General features: G+C 45.4%; 1 protein-coding gene across 1 annotated transcript in view; it reads right to left on the bottom strand.

The window, feature by feature from the left end:
* SOS1 (SOS Ras/Rac guanine nucleotide exchange factor 1) overlaps positions 1 to 22,949 on the bottom strand; it is a 780,124-nt gene that overhangs the window by 427,435 nt on the left and 329,740 nt on the right. Inside the window, exons 9-10 of the mRNA XM_078649204.1 lie at positions 15,800 to 15,927; positions 2,351 to 3,006 (exon numbers count right to left, since the gene is read on the bottom strand). Coding sequence (XP_078505330.1) covers positions 2,351 to 3,006; positions 15,800 to 15,927 — 784 coding nt within the window. The remainder of the gene's footprint in view (positions 1 to 2,350; positions 3,007 to 15,799; positions 15,928 to 22,949) is intronic.

The raw sequence follows: 22,949 nt of genomic DNA, 5'->3' as shown, positions 1-22,949 counted from the left end.
AAATCAGCAGGCCCAATAGCAGGGCTGCCTAGTGTTTAATTCACATCAGGCCTCTTTATTCACTGCCAAACAATCCTTGCCCCCTTGATCTGTCTCTTGCATGTTCCTGCTTTCGCCCATTGTGACAGTTTTTCTATCTTCCTCCTTCTATCCTCTGTGTGTTTTTTTCTCTCTCAATATCTGATGAGGAAAAATAAGTGCTGGTCTCCAAATATGAAAGCCGGTGGCAACCACCAGTTCAAATTAAGCACTGTCCCTACAGGATACCTCCTGTGCGACTGCAGGATCAGTCGATCATAATGTGCGAATACACATCCAGCAATACAAGGGAACACCATCCACTCCAGTTTTAAGTGACAAAAGAACCTAAGTCAGGGACACCATCTTAAACTTTTCCTTATGGAAGTAAAAATTGAAGAGCCTGAAGTCTAGGATCAGACAGAGACCACAGTCTTCCTTGGGGACATAGGAAGTACTGAGAGTGGTACCCAGCCAAATTATCTGCTACAGAACTAGGTCCACCACACCGTTCTGCAGCAGGGCTAGCACATCCTGTTTCAACACCCAAAGTTGGTCCTGTGAATGATATACCTATCCTCCCAGAGCCAGAGCCCAGTTCCAATGATGGAGATCAGGTTCACTGCCTTGAGGACCTAGTGCTGAGTTTGCATTTGTTTTGTCCTTCTTCTTTGACTTACCTGATCATTTTCATCATGAAGATGACAATCAAGGTTTCGGCTTTGAGATAGAGAATGCTTCCATGACCTATAACGTGGTCAAGCAATTTCAGGCGTACTGCAAATTCATCTTCACTCACTTGTTGCATGATGTTGAATCGTGTGAGAATCCTAGACTCCAGATTCAGAACTAATGCGGGTCTATCATCAATATCTGTTTGTAGTGATCTTTACAGAATTTACACCCTTTCATTTCTGCACACAAGGGAAAATTATAAGAAACATGTCTGTCAGGCCTGACCGAATTTGAGGGAGCGTGCTCTGGATCCACATCGGAAGGTGCAGAAAGATGAGAACTGACATCAGTGTGCAGAAGTGGGTCATATAGAGATGCCTTGAAGTCACATATGGGGCACAACGGCCCCCATGAAGAGCGGCATGACCCCACCTGACAACGCATGACGGACCTGCTTAGAAAATTCCCGAGATCAAGTTTGGAGGCTGGGGGTATTCACAAGGTGAGGAATCTATTGTTAGAAGTATCATTCAGAAAGAAAGGAACAGAAGGAATGCAGGGGAGATGCTTATATGCAACTCCTTTCTTCACTTATAGAGCGGAACAAAGTCAACACCGAGCCGCACATGCCACCTCCCAGCGCAGAGAGCAATGCTGTTTAAATAGCCTGATGCCTGGGGACATTCTAATGGCGAGAAATCTGCAGTTAGAAGCATCCATCAGAACCAGTACTTTTGAAAATTTGTACTATTTTCTTCATGTAAAGCAGGGCCCAATGTTATTTGTAAATGTGTCAATTCTTCACTTAGTATTTCTATAAACTTTGTGGAATAATGCTATCAACAGCAGGGTAAGAAAGAGATTTTTCATTTTTGGTTTCTTTTTTACTGGAGAAAAATAAAAATAGCTTACTCAAGAACAAATTATATTCATAGGACTAAGGAGGTATATCCCACAAATGATATGTGCATCTTCGACAATGAATAGTCAAATTCTAACTCTTACTTGTGTTGTAACAGCAATTCAGACTGTGGGTGTAAGCGTATTGTATTCTTCAAGTGTTCAATTTCTCTCAATGTAACATTACAAATTTACATCAAGCAAAAATTGGACGGCTTATAACTAACTCCAATTCAGTTAAGTTACTTGTAGCATTATGTTGGAAATCTGCTTTTTTAGGGCCACAGCATTTCCATTTTTTAGTTTTCAAAAATGTTTAACAAAAGTGGAATACAGCATATGAATTAATATTCACTGCTGGAAAATAAGTTGTGAGGAAAGGCATATAAATAAATAAGGGATAGCAAGAGAATAAACAGCAACTTTTTTTTAATACGATAAATAGACTGACAATAAGTCAACCGTATGCAATTACATGTACAAAATGCTGCTGAGGGGTATGCTTACACATCATGCATCAGCCTGCAAAAGTTCGGCTATGTTTAGATTAAGTACATTATGATGGCGAGAAGAATATTTGAAAAGCAAAAAGCTGATCAGAAAATAAAGTTAGAAACTCCGTACTCCAATCGTAGAAAATAAGTTGTCAACAGAAAACATGCTTGAATTTCCTTAGTATAAATGCATCTGAGTAATTTATTATATAAGTTAAAAGAAATAAATGGAGCATTAAGTGCTTCTCCCCCAATAAACTTACCTGCATACATGTGGTAAGTAAGCCTCTCAATAAGTTTTACAACAGTTCCTGCTTTTAGAATTGGAATACCAGATTTTGGCTGAACACTTTCTTCAAAGAGAATATTCTCTTCAGAGTCAGGCTCTGCAAATCTGTACAGTTTAGGATTAGGGAGTCTCAGCGGCTCCTCCTTCTCTTCCTGTAACATTGTTACATCTAACATTCTTTCAAGAGTAGTTCGATACTGCAAAGATATTAAGGCAGCCATCCAGTTGTTTTTCTCCTCTGCAGACTTAGCAGCAAAAATTACATTGTCCTCTTCTTTCAAGATGATCTCAAAGGCATGCTTCCACTCATTAGTGTCATCCTTATCGTTAATCTGTACCTTCCTCATAAAGAACTTTTCCTTAAGACGATACTCTGCATTGCCAGCTCCAGGAAGTCTAGGTTGACCATGATTGGACTTGCAGCATATCATTAAGCCATCAAAGAGGAATATGTGTCTCTCATGCTTAGCTCCAACACGTGTAAGGGGTCCTTCCATGATGAACTCGTTACAGCATTGACCAATATCCTTTCCCTCCCAGCCATCAATGTTCTTCTGAATTTCATTCATCTTCCTGATTGCAAGTTGCTTTCCCTTCATTTGCTGACTGTAAAATCGACATGCAGATTCACTGCAATAAAAGAAAATCCATTACATATTGAGAAAAACACATGAAAAATCAGGTTTGTACTGTCCCTGATGAGGATAATGTTATCTTCTTGGCATACAGTGCTATGCATGATGTGCAGTTTGTAGAATTTATAAGCAGACATGAAAATGTTGCTTAGCATGTGTCCACAGAACCCTAGAACTGCTACCCCGCCCAGATTTAAAAATTCTATACATATTTATTAGCTTTGATGTGACCCATTTCAGGGCTCCATTAGGAAGGAAGGTTTGGCACAGAAACATTTGTTTTAATGGTTAAAACAATGATTATATGTGGACAGATAAAATGCCGGCATCCATATCAAGAGAAGTATAATTTAATTTGTTCTTATTTTCCACAAGTTATTGTTGATTTAAGCCCCCTTATCTCTTTTTATTACTTTGGTGCAGGTGGCACGGAGGGGGAGGGGAGGTGGAATAGGTAATATGTATGTGTAGGAGGCTGGCTCAGTATATGGTGCACACTTTTTTAAGTGAAGCACCTTTCACTAATCCAGACAAATCTCATGATGATTTTAGTGGTCTTAGACAACCATAGAAAGCTCTCTAAATAGTAGCCTTCAGGCCTAGTCCAGAAGGAGTATTAAGCTGCTTGTTTTACCAGAACTAATCATATAATGTAGGTTAAGCGAAAAGAACCACACAGTATAGTTATAAAAAAATAAGTATATTTATTATACACACCCACTAACACATTGGTATATCTCCTACCTGGAGATAGCAACACAATACACACAATATTTCAGACTCACAAATACACAGTGGTCCCCAGGGGGAAGACCAAACCCTATAAAAAAAGAAGTGAAATGCGACTGCGACTGAGGTCGGGACTTGGACCAGAAAACTGGGAGGAGCTGGAAACCTAAGGAACCACCTGAGGTAAGTACCCAGTAAACTCACAGAGGCTGTGTGCAAAGTTGAAACACAGCTGCATACTCTATGCTAGTCAATGGGGAAGATGCGGTTGCAGTTTTCAAGAAGGACCCTTCCCAGTGGACCCTGAAGATACCCCATGGAAGATGGAAGGTTGGAAAGTCACCCTACCCGTGGTTACCTCAGAAACCAGGATACGTACACCAGGGAAGCCAGGTGCATAGGTGTGAAGTGACGTTGGAAACCGCCATAGACCACAATGGAGGACTTCAGAAAGGATGCTGCTGGTGAAGGTGGTGAAAGAGGCTGGTGAAAGTACCTGCAAGCAGGGGGACACGGTCTATGCCACTCGGACGGTGACCAGGAGGCACGGAAGACCAATGACCACAGATGAAGGAAGATGCTGGAGTGATGATAGTGACCTGGTCACTGCAGCTGTGAGGACCAGGTGACCCTGTCGAAGACGTTCCCGAACAGTCCCACATTGGAAGTCAAGAACCAGGGGGTCAGTGGCCAGTGGGAGCACCAATAAGCCTTGGCAGCAGCAACAGAAGTGGTAAATGAAAAGGGTGCAGTGTTGGAACAAGCAAGGTCCAAGGGACTCACCAGTGCAGAAGAGTCAGAGCAGGCACCACTCAAACAGGGGAGCCCTCTGAAGCCAAAGAAGACCCTCAAGAGGACCCACAGGCCGATGGCACAGGAGTCACAGAAGGACCTCGAGCAGGTCACCAAAGGTGCAGGCCCACGGTGCAGAGGTTTTGGTGAGGACGAAAATCTCGGCAGGAAGAGCTGCTGGAGCTTTTTGTAGCTCGAAGATCTCTGGAAGCCAGTGCCAACAAGCCTTGGTAAAGGCAACTCGCCGCAGCTCACAGGGGTTCTGTTCCAGCGGTTCCGATGAGGGATACTGGCCTCAAACTTGCTGAGAGGCCTCAAGGGAGTTGCAGAACCACCACCCGTGTTGCTGAGCCTTTCAGAGTCTGTGGGACATCAGGAGCAGCAGACCAGTCAGCTTCATTGCGGTGCCTGAAGATGCACGGGAGTGGCTTCCTTCACTCCAAGGAAGATTACTTCAGGTGTCTTTGATGCATAGAGGTCTGGAGAGGAACCTGGATGAAGCACAAGCAATGAAGAAAACTTGCAGAACAGCAAGACCAGGAGCAGCAGGAGTCTTCCCTGGTGCAGTCTCGGTTCCAGGCAAAGTCCAAGGTGCCTATACGGTTGAAGTTTAAGTGGTTTTAGATTTGAATCTTGTCCCACGATGAATCTGAAAAGCCACCCACAGTTAAGCCCTTAAGTTCCCCAGGGAAAGGGTTGGGACCATTCATGCGTCCCTCCCAGAGGAGGGGCAGGAGAGAAGGGAGGATACTCCCATGCCCTTTGTCCAGTTTTGTGCCAGAGTGGGAGCAAAGGGCTCCCTGAACTGGCTCAAGGAGTAATTCCGCCGCAGCGCTAGGGGAGAGGGGGGCCGTGCGGCGCTCCCATGCTTGTGACTGAACCGCTCCGTCAGGAGCCTCGGGCGCGCTGTGCTTGTGACGGAGTAACCAAGCACCCTGCCTTCAGGACTGAAAGGCCTACCTTAGGGATGGCTTATAGGTTTTAAGTGCAGTGAAATCAGATATAAGAAAACGTATATCTGTTGTGAGTGGTGCTAGCACCAGCTCAAACAGGCTGCAATAGCAAGCCTCTAGTCACAGTTTGAGTGGTCTCTCATGGGTGGCATAATACATGCTGCAGCCCATGGGAGACCCCTGGTGTACCTATGCCCTGGGTACCTTGGCACCAAATACTAGAGACCTACGTGAGTACACCAGTAGCCAATTGGAAAGGTGCCAAAATACTTATCCCTGTCAAATTAGGAGCAAAAGCATAGTGACTGGGGTCATAATTGGCAGGATCCCAGTCAGACTAGTCAGAAAACCGCATAACACCAGCAAAAAGTGTGGGGTAACCAAAAGAGCAGATCCTACTTTCCTACAGTATGCCTGTGTCTAACTCTTGCAGGTATACCACTGGTTGCCATTTGCCCCTGTATGGTGCCTCTGATTATAATGGTTCCCCTTCTATCATGTTAAGCAGCCATTCTTTTTCTCCGGAGGCCCTTAACTATGGTTGGGTACATCACCTGATTGGCCATTACACAGGCTATTTTTAAGTACCAATTGGATCTCACCATTTCCAGAAAATAGGGGTGGATCGGGTCTATTGTGGCATCAAATTATAGCACCCTTCTCAGGAATCACTCCAGCAGAATATCACTCTGGGTGAAAGAAAGACACTAATATAGATCCTCATAAAAAGGGGAAGTTCTAAGTTAATACAACTCTATAATTCCATTACGTAATCGAATGAAGCAACAAGCAATGAAAACACTACTGTTGAAGACAGACAGGTTCATAAATGGAAAATATCCACTCCACAATCCCACATTCTCTAGCACTAGATTCTCATGAGATGCTAGACCGCATCTGTGAGAAGCGGGGTCACCAAGGAAGCAATGGGAAAATATGGTTTAGTATGGCTTCCAAAGAAGTTGTTCCACCGATCTCCACCAGCGGTACCTTGTGTAGGGCGTCTGCTGTTGACAATGACAAACCAGCAATGAGACAGTCTTACAGATGTCCGAACAATGATATCAAGAGAACTTTAAAGTTAATTAACATCATATGTGCTTGAACGCTGCATCAAAATCTCAGTCATCTGCCAGATTCTAACCAGGACATTATATACATCTAAGACTCAGTGAGCAACACCACTGTTCAATAAGAGGAAGAATTTTGGGGGGGAAAACTGCAAACTCTCAGACTGAAGGAGTTGCAACCTTTGGAAGGGCATAAAGGAGACACCCAGACTACCGCATTTATATGAAAGGTTGAATGTCACCTGTACTGCATTTCAAGCTAATGGTCAGTACAAAATACTATTCTGTGTGTTAAATGCACAAGTTACTTACTTGTGTAACGATATATCTGTAAGAGCATTAGTTAGTGATAGATTCCTTACCTTAGAATTTCCCCAGGCGTCAGGCTGGATCCGGAAAGTTTTTCTGCTCAGCAGTACCTCTGCATGCCAGTAGGTGGCGTCCTGCGGCTCCGCGTCCGTCACTGGCGTCGTAGGCACCGAGATGACGTCACAGAGAGTACTTAAGCGCCACCCATGCACCCTGATGTCAGTTCTGTACACAACTACTCCGCGCCGAAACGCAGAGCCATGCAAGAAACTGACAATTGGTGCATAAAACTAGGACCATAAAAGGGGGTGACCTTAACCCTTGTAATCAGTTCGCAGAACGGAAAGGATGGGCGGGGCGTTAAGGAATCTATCACTAACTAATGTCTTACAGATATATCGTTACACAAGTAACTTGTGCATCTGAGAGAGACACGCTAGTGATAGATTCCTTACCTTAGAATAGATACCCCAGCAATACCAACCCCGGTAAGTCACGGAGCACAAAACGGCCAAAGAAGCGGCCTCTCCGGACCTGACTGTCAAGGCAGTAGTGCTTGGTAAACGTGTGTAGCGAGGCCCACATTGCTGCCTGACAAATATCTTGCAAGGGGACACCGCGTCCCAAGGCAGTAGTGGCTGCAGTTGCCCTGGTCGAATGGGCATGCAGCCCCACATGAGGCTCCTTCATGGCCAAGGAGTAACATGCTTTGATGCACTGAACGACCTACCGGGAGAAGGTCCGTTTAGGCACTGCCGGACATTTTTTGAAGCCCACATAGCAAATAAAGAGCTGATCATCCACCCGGACCTGCTGTGTACGCTGCAGATAGAATGCAAGCGCACGTTTTGGGTCCAGACGGTGGAAACTATCCTCTTCCCTGGAAGGAGGCGGAAAGAAGGTGGGTAAAGTGATGGCCTGCCCGATGTGGAAGGGCTTGACAACCTTTGGCAAGAAAGGACGAGTCCTCAGAACCACCTTGTCCGGATGAACAGAAAGGAAAGGAGGTTTAGAAAAAAGAGCCTGGAGCTCACTCACTCTTCTGGAAGAGGTAATAGCTACCAGGAAAGCCATCTTGAGAGAAAGACGACGTAAGGGAGAGTTATGAAGGGGCTCTAAGAGAGCGCACATCAGAAAAGTCAAAACAAGATTCAAGTCCCACTGAGGCATTATGAAGGGTACCGGTGGAAACGTATGCATAATGCCCTTTAAGAAAACGGTTAACAACCGGGGACTTAAAAAGAGAAGGCTGATCTGGAAGCCGTAGAAAGGCAGAGATGGCCGAATGATAACCTTTGAGAGTGCCCAGAGCAAAGCCCTGCTGGGCCAAAGAGAGAAGGAACAGAAGAAGCTCAGAAAGCGGGGCAGAAATGGGATCCACAGTCTTCGCTGCACACCATGCCACAAATCCATCTGCAGGCGAATACCGTCTTAGTGGAGGGACGTCTGGCTGCCAGAATGACATCACAGACTTCGGGAGGAAGATCGAAAGGTGTCAACTGTCGCCGCTCAATCTCCATGCATTGAGATGGAGACTGGACAGGTTCGGGTGGAGGACCGTCCCCTGCTGCTGCGACAGAAGATCCTCCCAAAGAGGCAGACGGATCGGAGGATCGATGCTCATACTGAGTAGCTCAGGATACCATACTCTTCGAGTCCAGTCCGGAGCCACAAGAATGACTTGGGCCCGGTTGCGCCTGATATTCTTCAGATCTCTGGGCAGAAGTGGTATAGGCGGAAAAGTTTCCAATAGACCGCAACTCCACTCGCGACGAAAAGAGTCTCCGAGCGAGCGCCGCCCTGGAAATTCCAACATGCAGAACTGATGACATTGCGTGTTCTCTTCGGTGGCAAATAGATCTAACCAAGACTCTCCCCACTGCAAAAATAGACCTTGCGCCACGTCAGAGTTCAGACGCCATTCGTGATCCATCATGCACCGGCGGCTGAGTTCATCCGCCCTGGTGTTCAGAGAACCTGCCAGGTGTTGAATCACCAAGGTAATACCTTGATGTTTCAGCCATGTCCAGAGGCGCGAAGCCTCCTGACATAGGGTCCAGGACCCCACCCGCCCTTTTTGTTGCAATACCACATGGCGGTGGTGTTGTCCGTGAACACCTGAACTACACTTCCCCAGACAGAGGGAAGGAATGCCTTCAGTACAAGCCGGATTGCCCGCAGCTCCAGAAGGTTGATATGGAGCTGGGACTCCGCCGGAGACCAGACTCCTCTGATCTCCGCCTCTCCCATGAGGCCTCCCCATCCCAGGAGGGACACATCCGTCACCACGGTGTGCTTCGGTTGGGGAAGGGAGAGGGATCTGCCACTGTCCCAATCGCGAATCGTGAGCCACCACAGCAACAGACGTGCAGCGCCCCCTGAGGTCTGAACGTGATCCGATGGGTTGCCCTGATGCTGTGCCCACTGGAACTTCAGGTCCCACTGCAGAGCCCGCATATGCCACCTGGCATGCGTCACTAGCAGGATGCAGGAGGCCATCAGGCCCAGAAGCCGAAGGGTCATCCTGACTGAAACCAGGGATAGAGGCTGAAAGAGCGGAATCATAGCTTGAATATCGAGGATTCGCTGCTCAGAGGATAAACCCGAAACAGCGTTGAATCCAGATTCGCTCCAATGAAGGGGAGCTTCTGAGAGGGACTCAGGTGGGACTTCGGCACATTGATGGAGAACCCTAGCAAGTGCAGGAGGTCGGCCGTAGTCTGGAAGTGGGTGACGACTGCCTGGGGCGAGCCCGCCTTCAACAGCCAGTCGTCGAGGTAGGGGAAGACTGACACCCCTGACCTGCACAGATGAGCTGCGACCACCGCCATCACCTTGGTGAACACCCGAGGGGCACTGGTAAGGCCGAAGGGGAGTACAGTAAACTGAAAATGCTCCTGGCCTACCGTGAACCGCAGGTGGTGCCGGTGGGCTGGCAAGACGGGAATGTGGAAATCGGCGTCTTGCAAGTCCAACGCCACCATCCAGTCTCCACGGCAGCCAGGACCTTAGCCAGAGTTAGCATCTTGAACTTCTCCTTCCGGAGGAAGCGATTTATGTCCCGGAGGTCCAAGATGGGGCGTAGGCCCCCTTGTCCTTCTTGGGGACCAGGAAGTAGTGGGAATAACAACCATTTCCTACTTCATCTCAGGGAAGGTGCTCGATGGCCCCCTTGGCCAAGAGGACCGTGACTTCCTGACGGAGAAGAGCCAAATGGTCCCTCGACATGCGGTGGTACCGAGGTGGCATGGCCCGGGCGGAGGACAGAAAGGGGATCAAAAAACCGTGACAGATTATCTGCAGCACCCACTTGTCAGAGGTAATCTCACGCCAGCAGTGGAGGTGGTGGCAAACCCTGCCACCTACTGGCGTGGGGTGCTCCCTGAAGCTCGGATTAGGAAGGTTTGGAGGCAGAAGCAGCGGGGGTGGAGGAAGACTGACCCGCTCGCTGATTACCAGACCCCCCCCTGCGGAAGCCACGACCGCGGCCGCGCTAGGGCTGACTCTGCACAGCTTAGCGAAGGAGCATGCTTGGGTGCTCTTACCCTGGCCACGAAAGGAACGAAACCCAGACATGGCAGGGGCCTTCGTGGAAAGACCCAAAGACTAGGCCGTGGCGCACAAGTCTTTAAAGTGCTCCAGGGCATTGTCCGCCTTGTCGCTAAATAGACGGGAGCCATTGAAGGGCATGTCCATGAGCGAGCTCTGGACATCGGGAGGGAACCGTGTGGAGTGCAACCAGGCGTGACGCCGCAGTGCCACTGTCGTGGAAATTCCCCTGCCCAACGAATCAGCGGTGTCCAAACCACACCGGATGGCAAACTTCGCCACATCCTTGCCCTCCGCAATCGCTTGGGAAAGGACAGCCTGGACCTCCTCAGAGCACTGAGGCAGAACCTCAGCCACCAAATCCCACATTGCGTGGGAGTAATGGCCCAATAAGCAGGCAGTATTAACCAGTCTCAACCTTTAACTGGCCATGGAGAACAACCTCTTGCCATATTGGTCCAGCATCTTCGAGTCCTTATCCGGCGGAGCCGAGGGAAAGGCACTCTGATGTCGAGGCCTGAATGACCAGGCTCTCAGGCGTGGGGTGAGTGGTCAAGAAGGCGGGATCACGAGGCGCTGGACAATGACGTCTAGCGGCGTTCTTATCCACTGGTGCCCCCGAGGCCGGCCGCAACCAAGAGGACCTCAGTAAGGGCCTCGTGGAAAGGGAGCAGCGGCTCCGATGCCATAGAGGTCGTCTGGAGCACCTCCGTAAGGAAGTTGGTCTTAAGGGCTACTGTAGGGAGGTCGAGATGGAGAGCCTCCGCGGCGGGCCGCAGCACCATCGTATAAGAAGCGCCTTCCTCCAGAGTAGGCAGATGAGAGGCAAACCCCGGGTCAGAAGACACATCAAGTTCATCCACATCCTGAAGGTCATCCAATCAATCCTGCTCTGTGTCACACTGCAGCGCAAGGGGTTCCTCGAAGCCGTCCCAGTCCACATCTGGCTCCGGGGTAGAAGGAGCCAGCCGCGGTGGCAGGGCCGGACCCGGTGATGGGGTCAGCGGCACCAGCCGGGGCCACACCGTAGCCGCATCCTAACGTGGATCCCAGTCTGGAACAAAATGCTCCGGGAACCGGGGTAGGGGCGGGATAAACGGCACCCATTGCGGCGCCTGTGGCGGTGCTGGGACCGGAGCCAGCGGCGCTGCATCTTGAGGCGCTGGGGCCGGAGCCGAGTGTGCTGGATCCAGTGGCTTCGGGGCTGGCGCCAGAGGCGGTGCCGCCGGGCCAACAGGATCTGGACACGGGGCCTGTAAAGGCAGCAAGGAACCCTTGCACCTGTTCGGGAGTCGCCGATAGACCCGGGTATAGCGGGTAGGCCGCGGGACTCCCAGGCTTCGAAGAGCCCCTGTCCCCCCCCATGTCTGCCTCCAGGGAGTGGCAGATGGACATCAGAGACCAAACGCGCTTCTTCAACTCCGTTTTTTTGGCGTCGCTTACCGGAATCCGAAGGAGAAGACTTAGAGTCCGAGGAGCGATGGCTCCGGGCCCGTGAGCGGTCCCACGAATGGCCCCTAGACCCGGAGCAGCGGTGAGAGGTGTGCCGGACCTCCAGCAACTCCCGGCCCTGCTCCTGTAAGGCCTTCGGGGCAATGGCACGGCAGTCCTGACAATACCAGGAGTCATGTTCATGCTTCAGGCAGTAGAGGCAGACATCATGGGGGTCAGCCACTGACATATTACGGTGGCACGACCCGCTTGTCTTAAAGCCGGGCATCCCTACGTGCACCAAAAGACAAGAAAAAGAGACCAAAGTCTCAAAAAAGTGGTCAAAAATAAAAATGACCGAGGTACGTGCTCAATTGGGATCTGCGTTTTCGGCGCGGAAAAAGAAAGAACTGACGTCAGCGCACATGGGTGGCGCCTAAGTACTCTCCGTGACGTCATCTCGGCGCCTGCGACACCAGTGACTGACGCAGAGCCGCAGGACGCCACCTACTGGCGAGCAGAGGTACTGCTAAGCAGAAAAACTTTCCGGATCCAGCCTGACGCCTGGGGATATTCTAAGGTAAGGAATCTATCACTAACATGTCTCTTTCAGATAAATGAAATTACATTAACGCTTATGCTTAGGCTTAGCGGAAAGATCACCACACTGCCTCTGAAAATCTCTTCTCATTCAGTTTTCTTTAGCACCCACTGATTGAAGTGTCACTACAGGACTTCTCATGTAGTCGAGCATCAGGGACTATATGAATAAAAGAGGACATTTGAACAAGAAAGAAAAAGGTTACTTGCCTGTAACTAGAGTTCTCCAGTGAAAAGTATCTTTAATAATTTGTATGCTTTAATCATTCCTCGTCGTGGAGTTTGGAATCTCCACAATGTTTTTACAGCAAACTGTTTACAGAAAACTGCATTAGAAAACAGTGTGCCACAACCTCACAGTGGTAGATCAAACACCATATAACAAAGATCCAAACTTCAACAAATAAATTGAGTGCACTGAAAACCACTCCCCCAGATGCCAACTCCCATCAGATTTATATGGTACTAGTGTGGAAGGATTGGAAGGGCATTGGGAGGTCCACTGGAACTATTCATAAGTGCTTAGAGAGCATTCAAAATGAAGAATTCCCTCTAACAGCAAAGACCTTCTTGAATTTCTGACATGAGTACTCAAAGACTTTATTCCTTCGTGTTTTGTTAAGTCATTTACAATGTAAAATTTCCAAACTAATCTGAATGAAAGTTTTCAGACTATTAAGGGCAAAGTGGCAAGGAATATGCATTACTTCCTTCATTTATTTTGCTCAAAAATTTTCTAAAGAGTGGGACTACATATCCTAGTTGTCTTCTAAAAAGTCAAACTGGCCACCAATCAAAAAAGCACTGCTCCCATGAAAACCAGACAAGGAAAACACTTCCTCTTTCTGTATGCATACGTTTGAAAAACTCCTTCCTTGTTATTGATACTCCCGTCTTTGCTCTGATCCTGTAAATATAACGACAGAGTGAGGGAGGCTATCCTCATATCTTGAACAAATGTGCATCACATGGTTCAGGTCCAGAGTTTACAATTATTGATATTTATTAACCAGGATACTAATAGCCAACAATGCAATTTACTGGATAACCCTAGGTTGTGATTTTCTTTTTTTTTCTTTTTAAACTTTTTATTCAACATATACTCAGTACGTTGAACCGTAGTTAATACATATTTCAACGAAGCAGGGATGTAGAAGTATTCTACATTTACAGTGTTCAATAATTTCCAGTAATGAAACAGGGTGATTTTCCACATAAAGTATACCACCTTACATTACGGACAAAATTTCAACATAAATACAATTGCGGTTCACTAGAGTGAATGTTCAGAAGTCCCTGTATGCCTCCCAGAAACCTTCCCCCACTTGTGTGGGTAACTTCAGCTCTGGTACACCACCTTTTCTGCATTACTGCACCAATCTAGGTCAATCTCTTACTCTCGGCAGGTGGTCCACGCACCTGGCTCGGATTATGTTCCTTTTTGCCACCATGCCTGCCACCATTAGCCATGTCTTGTGGTATTCGGGCCACACTACATCTGCCGTCACACACAGGATGGGCCACCAAGCCTCCATCAAGACCTCGAGGCCAGTGACCTCAGTCAAAACCTGCACAACCTCCTGCCAGCAACGCTGAATAAAAGGGCAGGCCCATAAAATGTGGTCAAACTATGATTCGGAAATTATTGCAACTTTCCCAAGAATCACTAGAACAGAAAAACACTCTGGGTGAAAGACAATAATATAAAACTCATAAAAAAGGAAAGTTGTATAGTTACTACTTGTTGGATTGGATGCTCCTCACTTCCTTGTTCTTAATAGAACTGAAACTTTACTTCACGTTAGCTAGGAAATGTTTACATGCTATGTCAGTTCACAAGGCTCCGATTATGCAAGTTTAAAGCTTACTAACAACCAATGATGCCATCCCCAACACTGGTTTAACTTCTTGGAAGTCAAATCACATAACCAATCTGCCACATTTAGGATATAATCCAGGCAACCACTCAGCTTCAAAGACTTGGAAGTCATAGCCTCTCTGACCGAGGGCACTCCAAAAATTGTACTGTTAATGCCAACTTTCTGCATAGAACTGAGATGATACGTTTGAATACATGAAAACATATTGAAAATAATGAAGCAAATTCGTACTTTGGATCTATATGTTAAACAATTAGTTCACATCCATTTTTCTAATGATATTGTGAATCATTCCCCTTGAGAGTTCCTTTTGACGGTTTTTATTTTTCCATTTAGTGTACCAGACTTTCATGTGTTACAGGAACACCCTATGCCTATTTTCATACTGTTTGTAGAATCCAGCATCCCTATGTTAGTAGTTAAACATAGCGGCTAACAAATAGTCACCTTTCTATTTAATATTCATTGGTGAGGTTACTCTGAGCATATTTTGAAATGCATACTATTAGGACATAGATTGCATGGCAAAATGCAAGGCAGGTCTCAAAAGTACATCAGGATTGTAGTTTCTTCAGCTGCAACATTTAATAAAAGGTTAATGAATATGAAAATATAATTTGGAAAACGAATTGTTGCTTTCTTCAGAAAGAAAACGACATTGCTGCGTTTGCAGATAAGCTAAAGATACATAATTGAGGGACAGAATGCAGAACAAATCAAAACATTCACCCCCCTGTCAAGAGATCTGGGTTAAATCCATCATTCTTTTGCTCACCATGCCACCCCAGTTTAGACCTGGCCATATTCAAATCAGTCTTGACCTGGTGCCTCATGGTACCAGTCCAGATCGAACTGCCAAGCCAGGTCCTCCCTGGACCAGAAACAAGCATCCTAGAACTGGTTTCGGGGTTTCACCCCTCTTTTGCCAGGATAGCTTGATTCCAGAGGCACAGGGTCAAGACTGATTTGCATATGGCTGGGTTAAAACTGGGGTGGGGTAGTGGGCAAAAGAACAATGGATTTAACCCAGATCTTTTGACTGGGGGAGAATGTTTGCATTGTCAGCATTCGTCCATCATTTGTTTGCTGTAACACTTTTCGCTTAAGTGGGATGGGTATGCCCAGACGTGGGTCCCTTGCTCACTGTGCCACTGGATGCAAGCTGGCCGAAGAAGGGTGACATACCCTGAAACCGGTCCCAGGATGCTTGTTTCCGGTCCAGGGAGGACCTGGCCTGTTAGTTCGGTCTGGACTATTCCCATGAGGCACAGGGTCGAGACTGATTTGCATATCGCTAGGTCGAAACTGGGGTGGCGTAGTGGGCAAAAGAACGATGGATTTAACCCAGATCTTTTGACTGAAGGAGAATGTTTGCATTGTCAGCATTCAGTCCATCATTTGTTTGCTGTAACATGTTTGCAGATAAAACAGCAGAACACTAAAACCATTGAACATCTAGGATTTTTTGTTTTTACCTCAGTCTTCGCTTTGCAAGGCTTTTAGAACAAATTCTTTCCATGCTGCTCTGCAGGTTAAGAAGGGCAGTTATTGCTTGTTTCAAGCACTCTTTGTCTTCATTATCCTCACTCTTCTGTTCCAATTGCTGAGTGTTGAAAATCAAAAACATTAAAATAGATGTGAAGTATACAAACACAATAAGCTGTTAATAATAGAACCTTCCCCAGCAAGCTGCTGTGGATAACCATAACTTGTAAATTCTTCTCCAGGTGAATAAACACAATTTTACAGAACTTTTGTTGTATGTGTCTGAACTTTCAACTGAATTGTAAACGTGTCTACATATTACGCAGTTCATATAACTCATGCATAAGACAGAAAACAAAAATCCTTCATATAAGCGTTATCGGGGGCCTGACTTAGAGTGTCCTAAGATGTTTGCAACACTTAGAGGCTGTGGTAGGCACAGTAAGACGTAGTGTTGGTGTTCTATTTCCTTCTACGCTGGAAACTGAACGGAGGTAATCATGTATTAAGAACAGGCTTTTCACACAGAATTCTTGGGTATGTCGGTGTAAGCAGAGATAAGCCGACCTCTTCTGTACCAGGCTAAGGAGAAGCACTTGGCCTGGGAAGTCCTTTCGCCATCAGCGTTTAGAGATGTAGCACCGGTAAGGAAAATGGTGTATATGCAAAGTGTCAATTGTGAGCCTCATACTCAGGAAAAAGGTTTTTATCCACTAAGCCAGTCTCAGCTACTTTGAACATTAGCATCAGCACCGATCCTAAACCAAGTCGCATTCTTCCGTGGCCCGTGGGGTTAGAGTCGAAGACTAAGGTGCACCTTGCAAAGGAGGCACACATGACCTGGAGTAAAGACAGAGTCCTTGTGCAAATACCAGCTGGGTAGGGTCGCTAGAGGGAGAGAGGAGATCAGGAGGGGGACTTGGTAAGGTGACTTCTGCAGTCTGCCCAATTTGGCATAGTGGCCAGAACTGTTGCTGTGTTAAAGAAAAGTGGGATACTGGTGGACACTATTGCCTATAATGATTCTGCTCAAAGGCTGACATCGTCAGTAGATGATCGTATTTTCCGGCCCCCTATCAGGATTAAATGTGCAGTTTACCCCCACAGAGGTGGACAGTAAAGATATGGCTTTAAGGTGGCAGCTGCCCAAAACAATAAATGACAAAACGAGTCACCAGAATGCCATTTAGATAGAATGCAGTACCTGCATGGATCACTCAAGTTTGTAATGATGACAAAAAGTAAAAGAGGCGGGGTTCCAATACATCTACAGCTTGAATATGGAAGTAGATGAGCGTGAATCAGGCTCAATCTCAAGTAGGCGCAGTACCACCAAGCCCCAAAGAAGGGGGGCTACCACTGGATATCAGAAACTAACCCTGAGGAAGAATAGTAGCAAGTGGGGAGGGGAAGAACATGTTTAGAATGAAGTGTGGACTAGAGCAGAGGTAACAAGCACAGTCGAAGAGTAGAAAAAAGCAGATGAAAAGAGTTTCCCCGGAGTGGTGATGGGAACCGGATACTATGAGCAGAGCGATGGAGCGGTATAGACTAGGGTAGAGGAGCATAGGTACAAAGAGATTGGATCCGAAGAGAAAAGACCAATGTGATGACCGAAGGAGAGGAACAAAGACGAGGACTGGAAGCAAAAAAAGCAGTGGAAAGTCAAGGACCGGAGAGAGGAGAGACCCATCAGGAGTGCTTCATCTGTGCAGGTGGTGTCAGGTATTGGGCTCTGGCACTGTTTTTTGAAGGACTGGACTTATTGCCATCAGACTTTCATGGAGGAAACCGAGACAGACAAAAATGACAATAATTTGTATGAGTGGGTTAAGTAACAGAAGGAGTAGGTCATGGAAGAACAAGGCTTAAAGTGGAAGAACTGGCAGCATCCATATTCTACAACCCATACTCCCCGTGCTACAAAAGGTAGCACAGGGAAAGTATCCAAGACATTTTTGTGCCCCAGACCTTATGCTGTATACATATTAAGCACTGCCCAACTGCCACTTGGGGAAAGTGCTGAGAACCATGCTTCCACAGTCCACGAGATAGGTCCAATGCATGCATCTGAAACTTAGTGTCAAGTACATCACAGAGAGGTGCAAACTGCTCTTAAAGGCAACACAGGCTGGTTTAGTTGCACTTTTAAGGAACTTCCTAACATTACTTTGATATGCTGGGCTTGGAGTAAGGATAATCTCACCTTTAAGGAACACTGGAGAAGTGGGACTTGAGATGATAGACTGTATCATCTACAATACCCTCTTTTGGGGAAAACGGAGAGAATCCCAATTTGTAATCCTTATTAAAAGACCTGGATATCTGCAGCATTTGCTTTATATTGAGGGGTCAAAACACATCAGGACTTAAGACAGGAGCGGATGACATGCCAGAAGAAAGACCAGATTATGTTTTAAGAATTGCTAACTGTGCCACTGGATTCAAGCTAGCCTGGCTAATGAGGGGTGATACCCCAAAATCGGTCCTAGGATGCTTGTTTCTGGTTCAGGGAGGACATGCTTTGGCAGTTCGGGTAGGACTGTCCCCATGAGGAGCAGGGTCAAGACTGGTATGTATATGGCTGGGTCTAAACTGGGGTGGCAAGGCGAGTAATAGAACAATGAACTTTACCAAGATCTCTTGACTGGGATGAATGTTTAATTCATTCAGCATTCTGTCCATCATTTGTTTGCTTAGCACTTTAAGAATATTTCTCAGCACTTTATATGCAAATTTCTGATCATTAAATATAATCAATATAAAGAGTGTCCTGCTTTCCTATGCCATCATCGCTATTTTTTATAAAATAATTATTCTGAAACTGGCGATGGGTCCTCAGCTCATAGTCCTACGAACGCCTGAAGGATAATAGGAGGGAAAAAATTACAAATCTAAACGTTAGTGGCTGCCAAATAATATAGACATGGTGGGTCCGGCGACTCGTCTTACATGGGAAAAGCCTTTCAACTAAAGCATCTTCTTGTAGCCAAGAGAGAGAGGACTTGTACAGAGAAGCCACCGTCATATTGAAGGTGTTCATCAGAGACTGGGAACCATCCTAGATGAAGCAAAGAAGATAGCCTAACCTTAAAGGGTGCAATGTCTATATTTTCCTTAATAATGCCCTCCAAACCATGGACACAACTACAAAAAGTTGATTCACTGAGACGTGGTTGGAGCAAGGCTGTTAAACCAACCAAATAGATCATTATCTAAAAAGAGAAAAGGAGTAATTGTTTTGGGATTTTAAAACAGTATAAGAACTTATAGTGACAATACCAGCAGAGGAAGAATGCAACAATATCAACGCAGAGTGATCCTCAATTCAGTACTGAAACTAGGGTTTCTTTTTTCCTTCTATCTTGAAGACATATGTTTGCCTCCTGGGGATCTATGCTGGATGTTACTTCAATTGAGATTTTCAAACATGGAGTGAAGGCACTGAACTAGGCTTTGAAAATGCACGTTACCTGACTATAGACCAACCAAAGGAGGAAACCAGTAGTTACCTACCCAATGCTTTACAGTACAAAGGAAGGATTATAGTTAGGTGAAGCTTGATGGCAGTGACCTATGAAAGGGGGAGGGAACTGAAAAGTAAACGTAAATGCTATTGGTTTTCACCATTCACAGAGTCGAATTTCATATGTTTTACTCGCAATGCACTGTTTTACCATCCTGTAAAACAAAACAGATATTTATTATAAAATCTGCACTTACACATTTCATAGCGCAGCCTATTTCTTGTTTGCTCCTATGGTTTACACTAAGCTACAATATCATTCAAACAAAATATATAAATCTATTAGGAGTAGATGACAGACCAACACCCACCTACAATCATAGCTTAATCTAGTATTGCAAATAACTAAACCAAATACCTGCTTTCAAAAATAGGACTTCCTTAATTCAAATCAAATTGACTGAAGAAAGTATCACTCCAAGTGCCTCATGTAAGGCTCGTATGCAGATTTCTAAATTCATCCAAAGCCGGAGAGTCAATGAAAAAGTGTGTGATTTTCTACATGATGAAACACAAGCAGCATCTCCTACACTACTTGTAAACTCGTACGAAGCCTCTACTGCATCATAAGTTAACCTTCTGAACCTAAAACATTTAGCTCTGCTCTGTCCCAGGAGACAAATAAGCCTGCAAATATGGCTGTTCATTTCAATAGCTGAAGTCAAGAGTATATGGTATGAAAAAAGGCTGCATTCTAATGGCATTAACATCACTTCAGGCAAGCAAATTTAGGATCTGTTTGTATTTAAGGCACCTTATCAACTGAAATTCTAAAAAGTCTTCAAACCAGCTCAATACGTCTTGAGCAATGACAGAAGGGCCCAACTTTTCCTTTTCTCTGTTCAAAGCCAGTACATAATCTGGAAGCAAAAGTATAACTTGGAATTTATATATTACATATCAATATAGAGGCATACCCCATGTTGCTTTGAGTAGCATATGAAACATCAAGGCCAGATAGGTGATATAATCCAGACGAAGGCGGACGCACGGAGGAACAGGGAGGCCGACTAAGAAATCAAAGATTCTGTTGACCTGATAGCAAAACCACAGAATGGAGGTGCATAATTGAAAGAGCACATCGGCGAATTCAAACACTAGTAGTTGGACATCCAATAATAAACAAGTGTTTAAAGATTTTACCATTATACGGTGGTTCCTCCGTGCAATTAGAAAACGTGGAGGCACAATCAAAAGCTTCCCAGTGTGACTCAATCATCAAAAGCCAGTCCACGCTGAGAGAAAAAATTGAAGATACTGATTAGACTCGAATCTGTAAATACATTACAGATTCTGTGAAATATATGTTTGTCCTGATGAAGGTGCAAAGATTGAAAGCCACCGAAACGCCGCGTCGACTTGTTTTGTATATTGAGACTTGTTTTGTATATTGAATTGTCTTGATTTTCTTTTAATATATTAATTTGATATCTCAACCCTTTTACACAATAGGTTGTTTTTAATTATTTTTAGATTGTAACCCATTCGGGAGGTCCAAATAAATCACGAATTGATTTTCTATCCCTTTGTTTATGCTTATTATTCAATTACAGTTGATTGTTTAGTGCTTACTGTTATTGGCTCACTGCTGTTTTCGCCCCGGAATAGATTCTGTGTAAGAAAACCCCTTTGGGACTATTTCCCTCAGCAATTTAAGGCTGCTTCAAAAACACAGGGACTTTCTTTGTCAATAAATCATAAGGCCCCATTACACGTTGCCACATGGGTCCTTTCTATTTATTTAACTGAATTCGAGCGTGTTCGAATCAGACAAAAATAACACATTTTAACATGCATTAGCAAAGCCAATAACCTTTAGCATTGGCTGCCAACCTTTTAGCTTTGTCACTCCTGGTTTGTTTTGTCAGAGTGGGGTTGCTGGGCTCTTCCCAATATTAATAGAAACATTGGCAAAAAGCAACACAACTTGTTTGGCCTCTGAAAGCACACATTGTCATAGAGGTCCTATGGCAATGAAGGTAACATCCTTTGTGTGTGGATGTGCATCTTATGAAAGAGCAGAATGCCATCACTAACAGTGAAGTTAGCCAACAGCGGAAGTGAGCTGAACCTCTGGCCCATGCTTTGTGCTATTGTGGGCTTAAGATAAATGTGAATGACAACAGACCAATGGATGAAGACAGATGGCCGGAAGAAAAATGTGAATGACAAGAGACCAATGGATAAAGAGGGCTTCCCAAAAGCTTCAATAAGTATATTGTGCATATAATTTTCGAAAACCAAAAGGCTTAGCTAACAACGGACCTGAAAACTGTAGAATATTTCCTACATAACTCTTCTCAATGCCAACATAAAGAGGTCACTGGTATTGTCTATTGAAGCAATAAAGACAGAACTATCCTCACCACTGCAGTTAATTGGCGTTTGAGTGGGTTACCATGCCAAGTTACTATAGATCAGTAGCCCAAGTAGCTAGTGATGTTCTGGACTTTACAAATAGGATTCTAGCTATACAGGGTTGACTACTGAGGCTAGATGAACTAGCCGTTCGATTTACAAGGGAATCTACATAAACCACCACCACTGTGCCCCCCCCCCCCACCCACTGGTGTAAATATTGTAGAATAAAGGGATAACACCCTGTAGAAATGCCTTGTTCTATACTCACCGCTTAAAGGAATCTTTATGCGCGGACAAGTACACACTTAAATTGATACATCTTGTCAAAGGTAATGGAAGTTCACATGTGCACAAAAGAAAGAAACCCAATAAAACAAATGCAGCACCAAGACCACCCTACTGTCCAGTCTGTGTTGTAGGCAAGGATCTCCTGTACTACTGCCTATTCCAATAAGTGGAAAGTTGGTTTGAACATTTCTATTACCCTTTTTTAAATGTATTAATTACATATGCTATCAAGTAGGGAACAAATACATCACAGTATCCTATGACAAAAAGGTTCCTTTAGTAGAAGTCTGTCAAATATGAACAGACTTGCAATGTAATGGGATTGTAATCGATAGTAAAAAAACAAAAACTTGCATTAAAACAAGCATATCTTATTTATCAAATCGAAAAATAATTATTGATATTCAGTAATTCTGTGACGCACATATGGTGTGAAACGATCTAGTGATGGCACACTGTTCAAGATGCTCAAACTAAGGTGCAGAATTTATGTACAAACACCAGTATGAAATCGGGTAAGAAGAACAAATGCTTAGAGCTCCAAGGCACATTTTAGAAAAAGGCCTATTGGATATAAAATGTGCATGTGAAGCTGTGAAAGAATCTCAAGAACACTGGAGAAGGTAAGTCAACATGTGGACCCTCGTGGCCCAGATCTGTGGGGCATTATCTGAATGGAAAAGGGGCCCAGTTAAAGACTATTTAATGGATGAGGGTCGCAGTGGCACACCCAGAAGGTTCACAGAACCTTGGCCATGGTATGTGGAATGTCCACTTAGGTTTGTCAATCAAACAGAGGCATCCAGAAGGAAATTGATAGACAAATGTCCGAGGCTGCAGACCACTTCCAGTCTTCAAGCGGAACAAAAAGTGATCAGCAGCTTGGCGCTGTGAATTTTTCTTAGCCTAGGGCCTGGCTCACATCAGAGCTTCGTTTAAAGATACCACTGGAACTTCCACTGACA

The sequence above is a fragment of the Lissotriton helveticus genome, chromosome 6 (genome assembly GCF_964261635.1).
Source record: "Lissotriton helveticus chromosome 6, aLisHel1.1, whole genome shotgun sequence".
In the NCBI taxonomy this organism is placed as follows: Eukaryota; Metazoa; Chordata; class Amphibia; order Caudata; family Salamandridae; genus Lissotriton; species Lissotriton helveticus.
The sequence above is the reverse complement of the archived record's forward strand: the minus strand, read 5'-3'. Positions and strand labels throughout refer to the sequence as shown.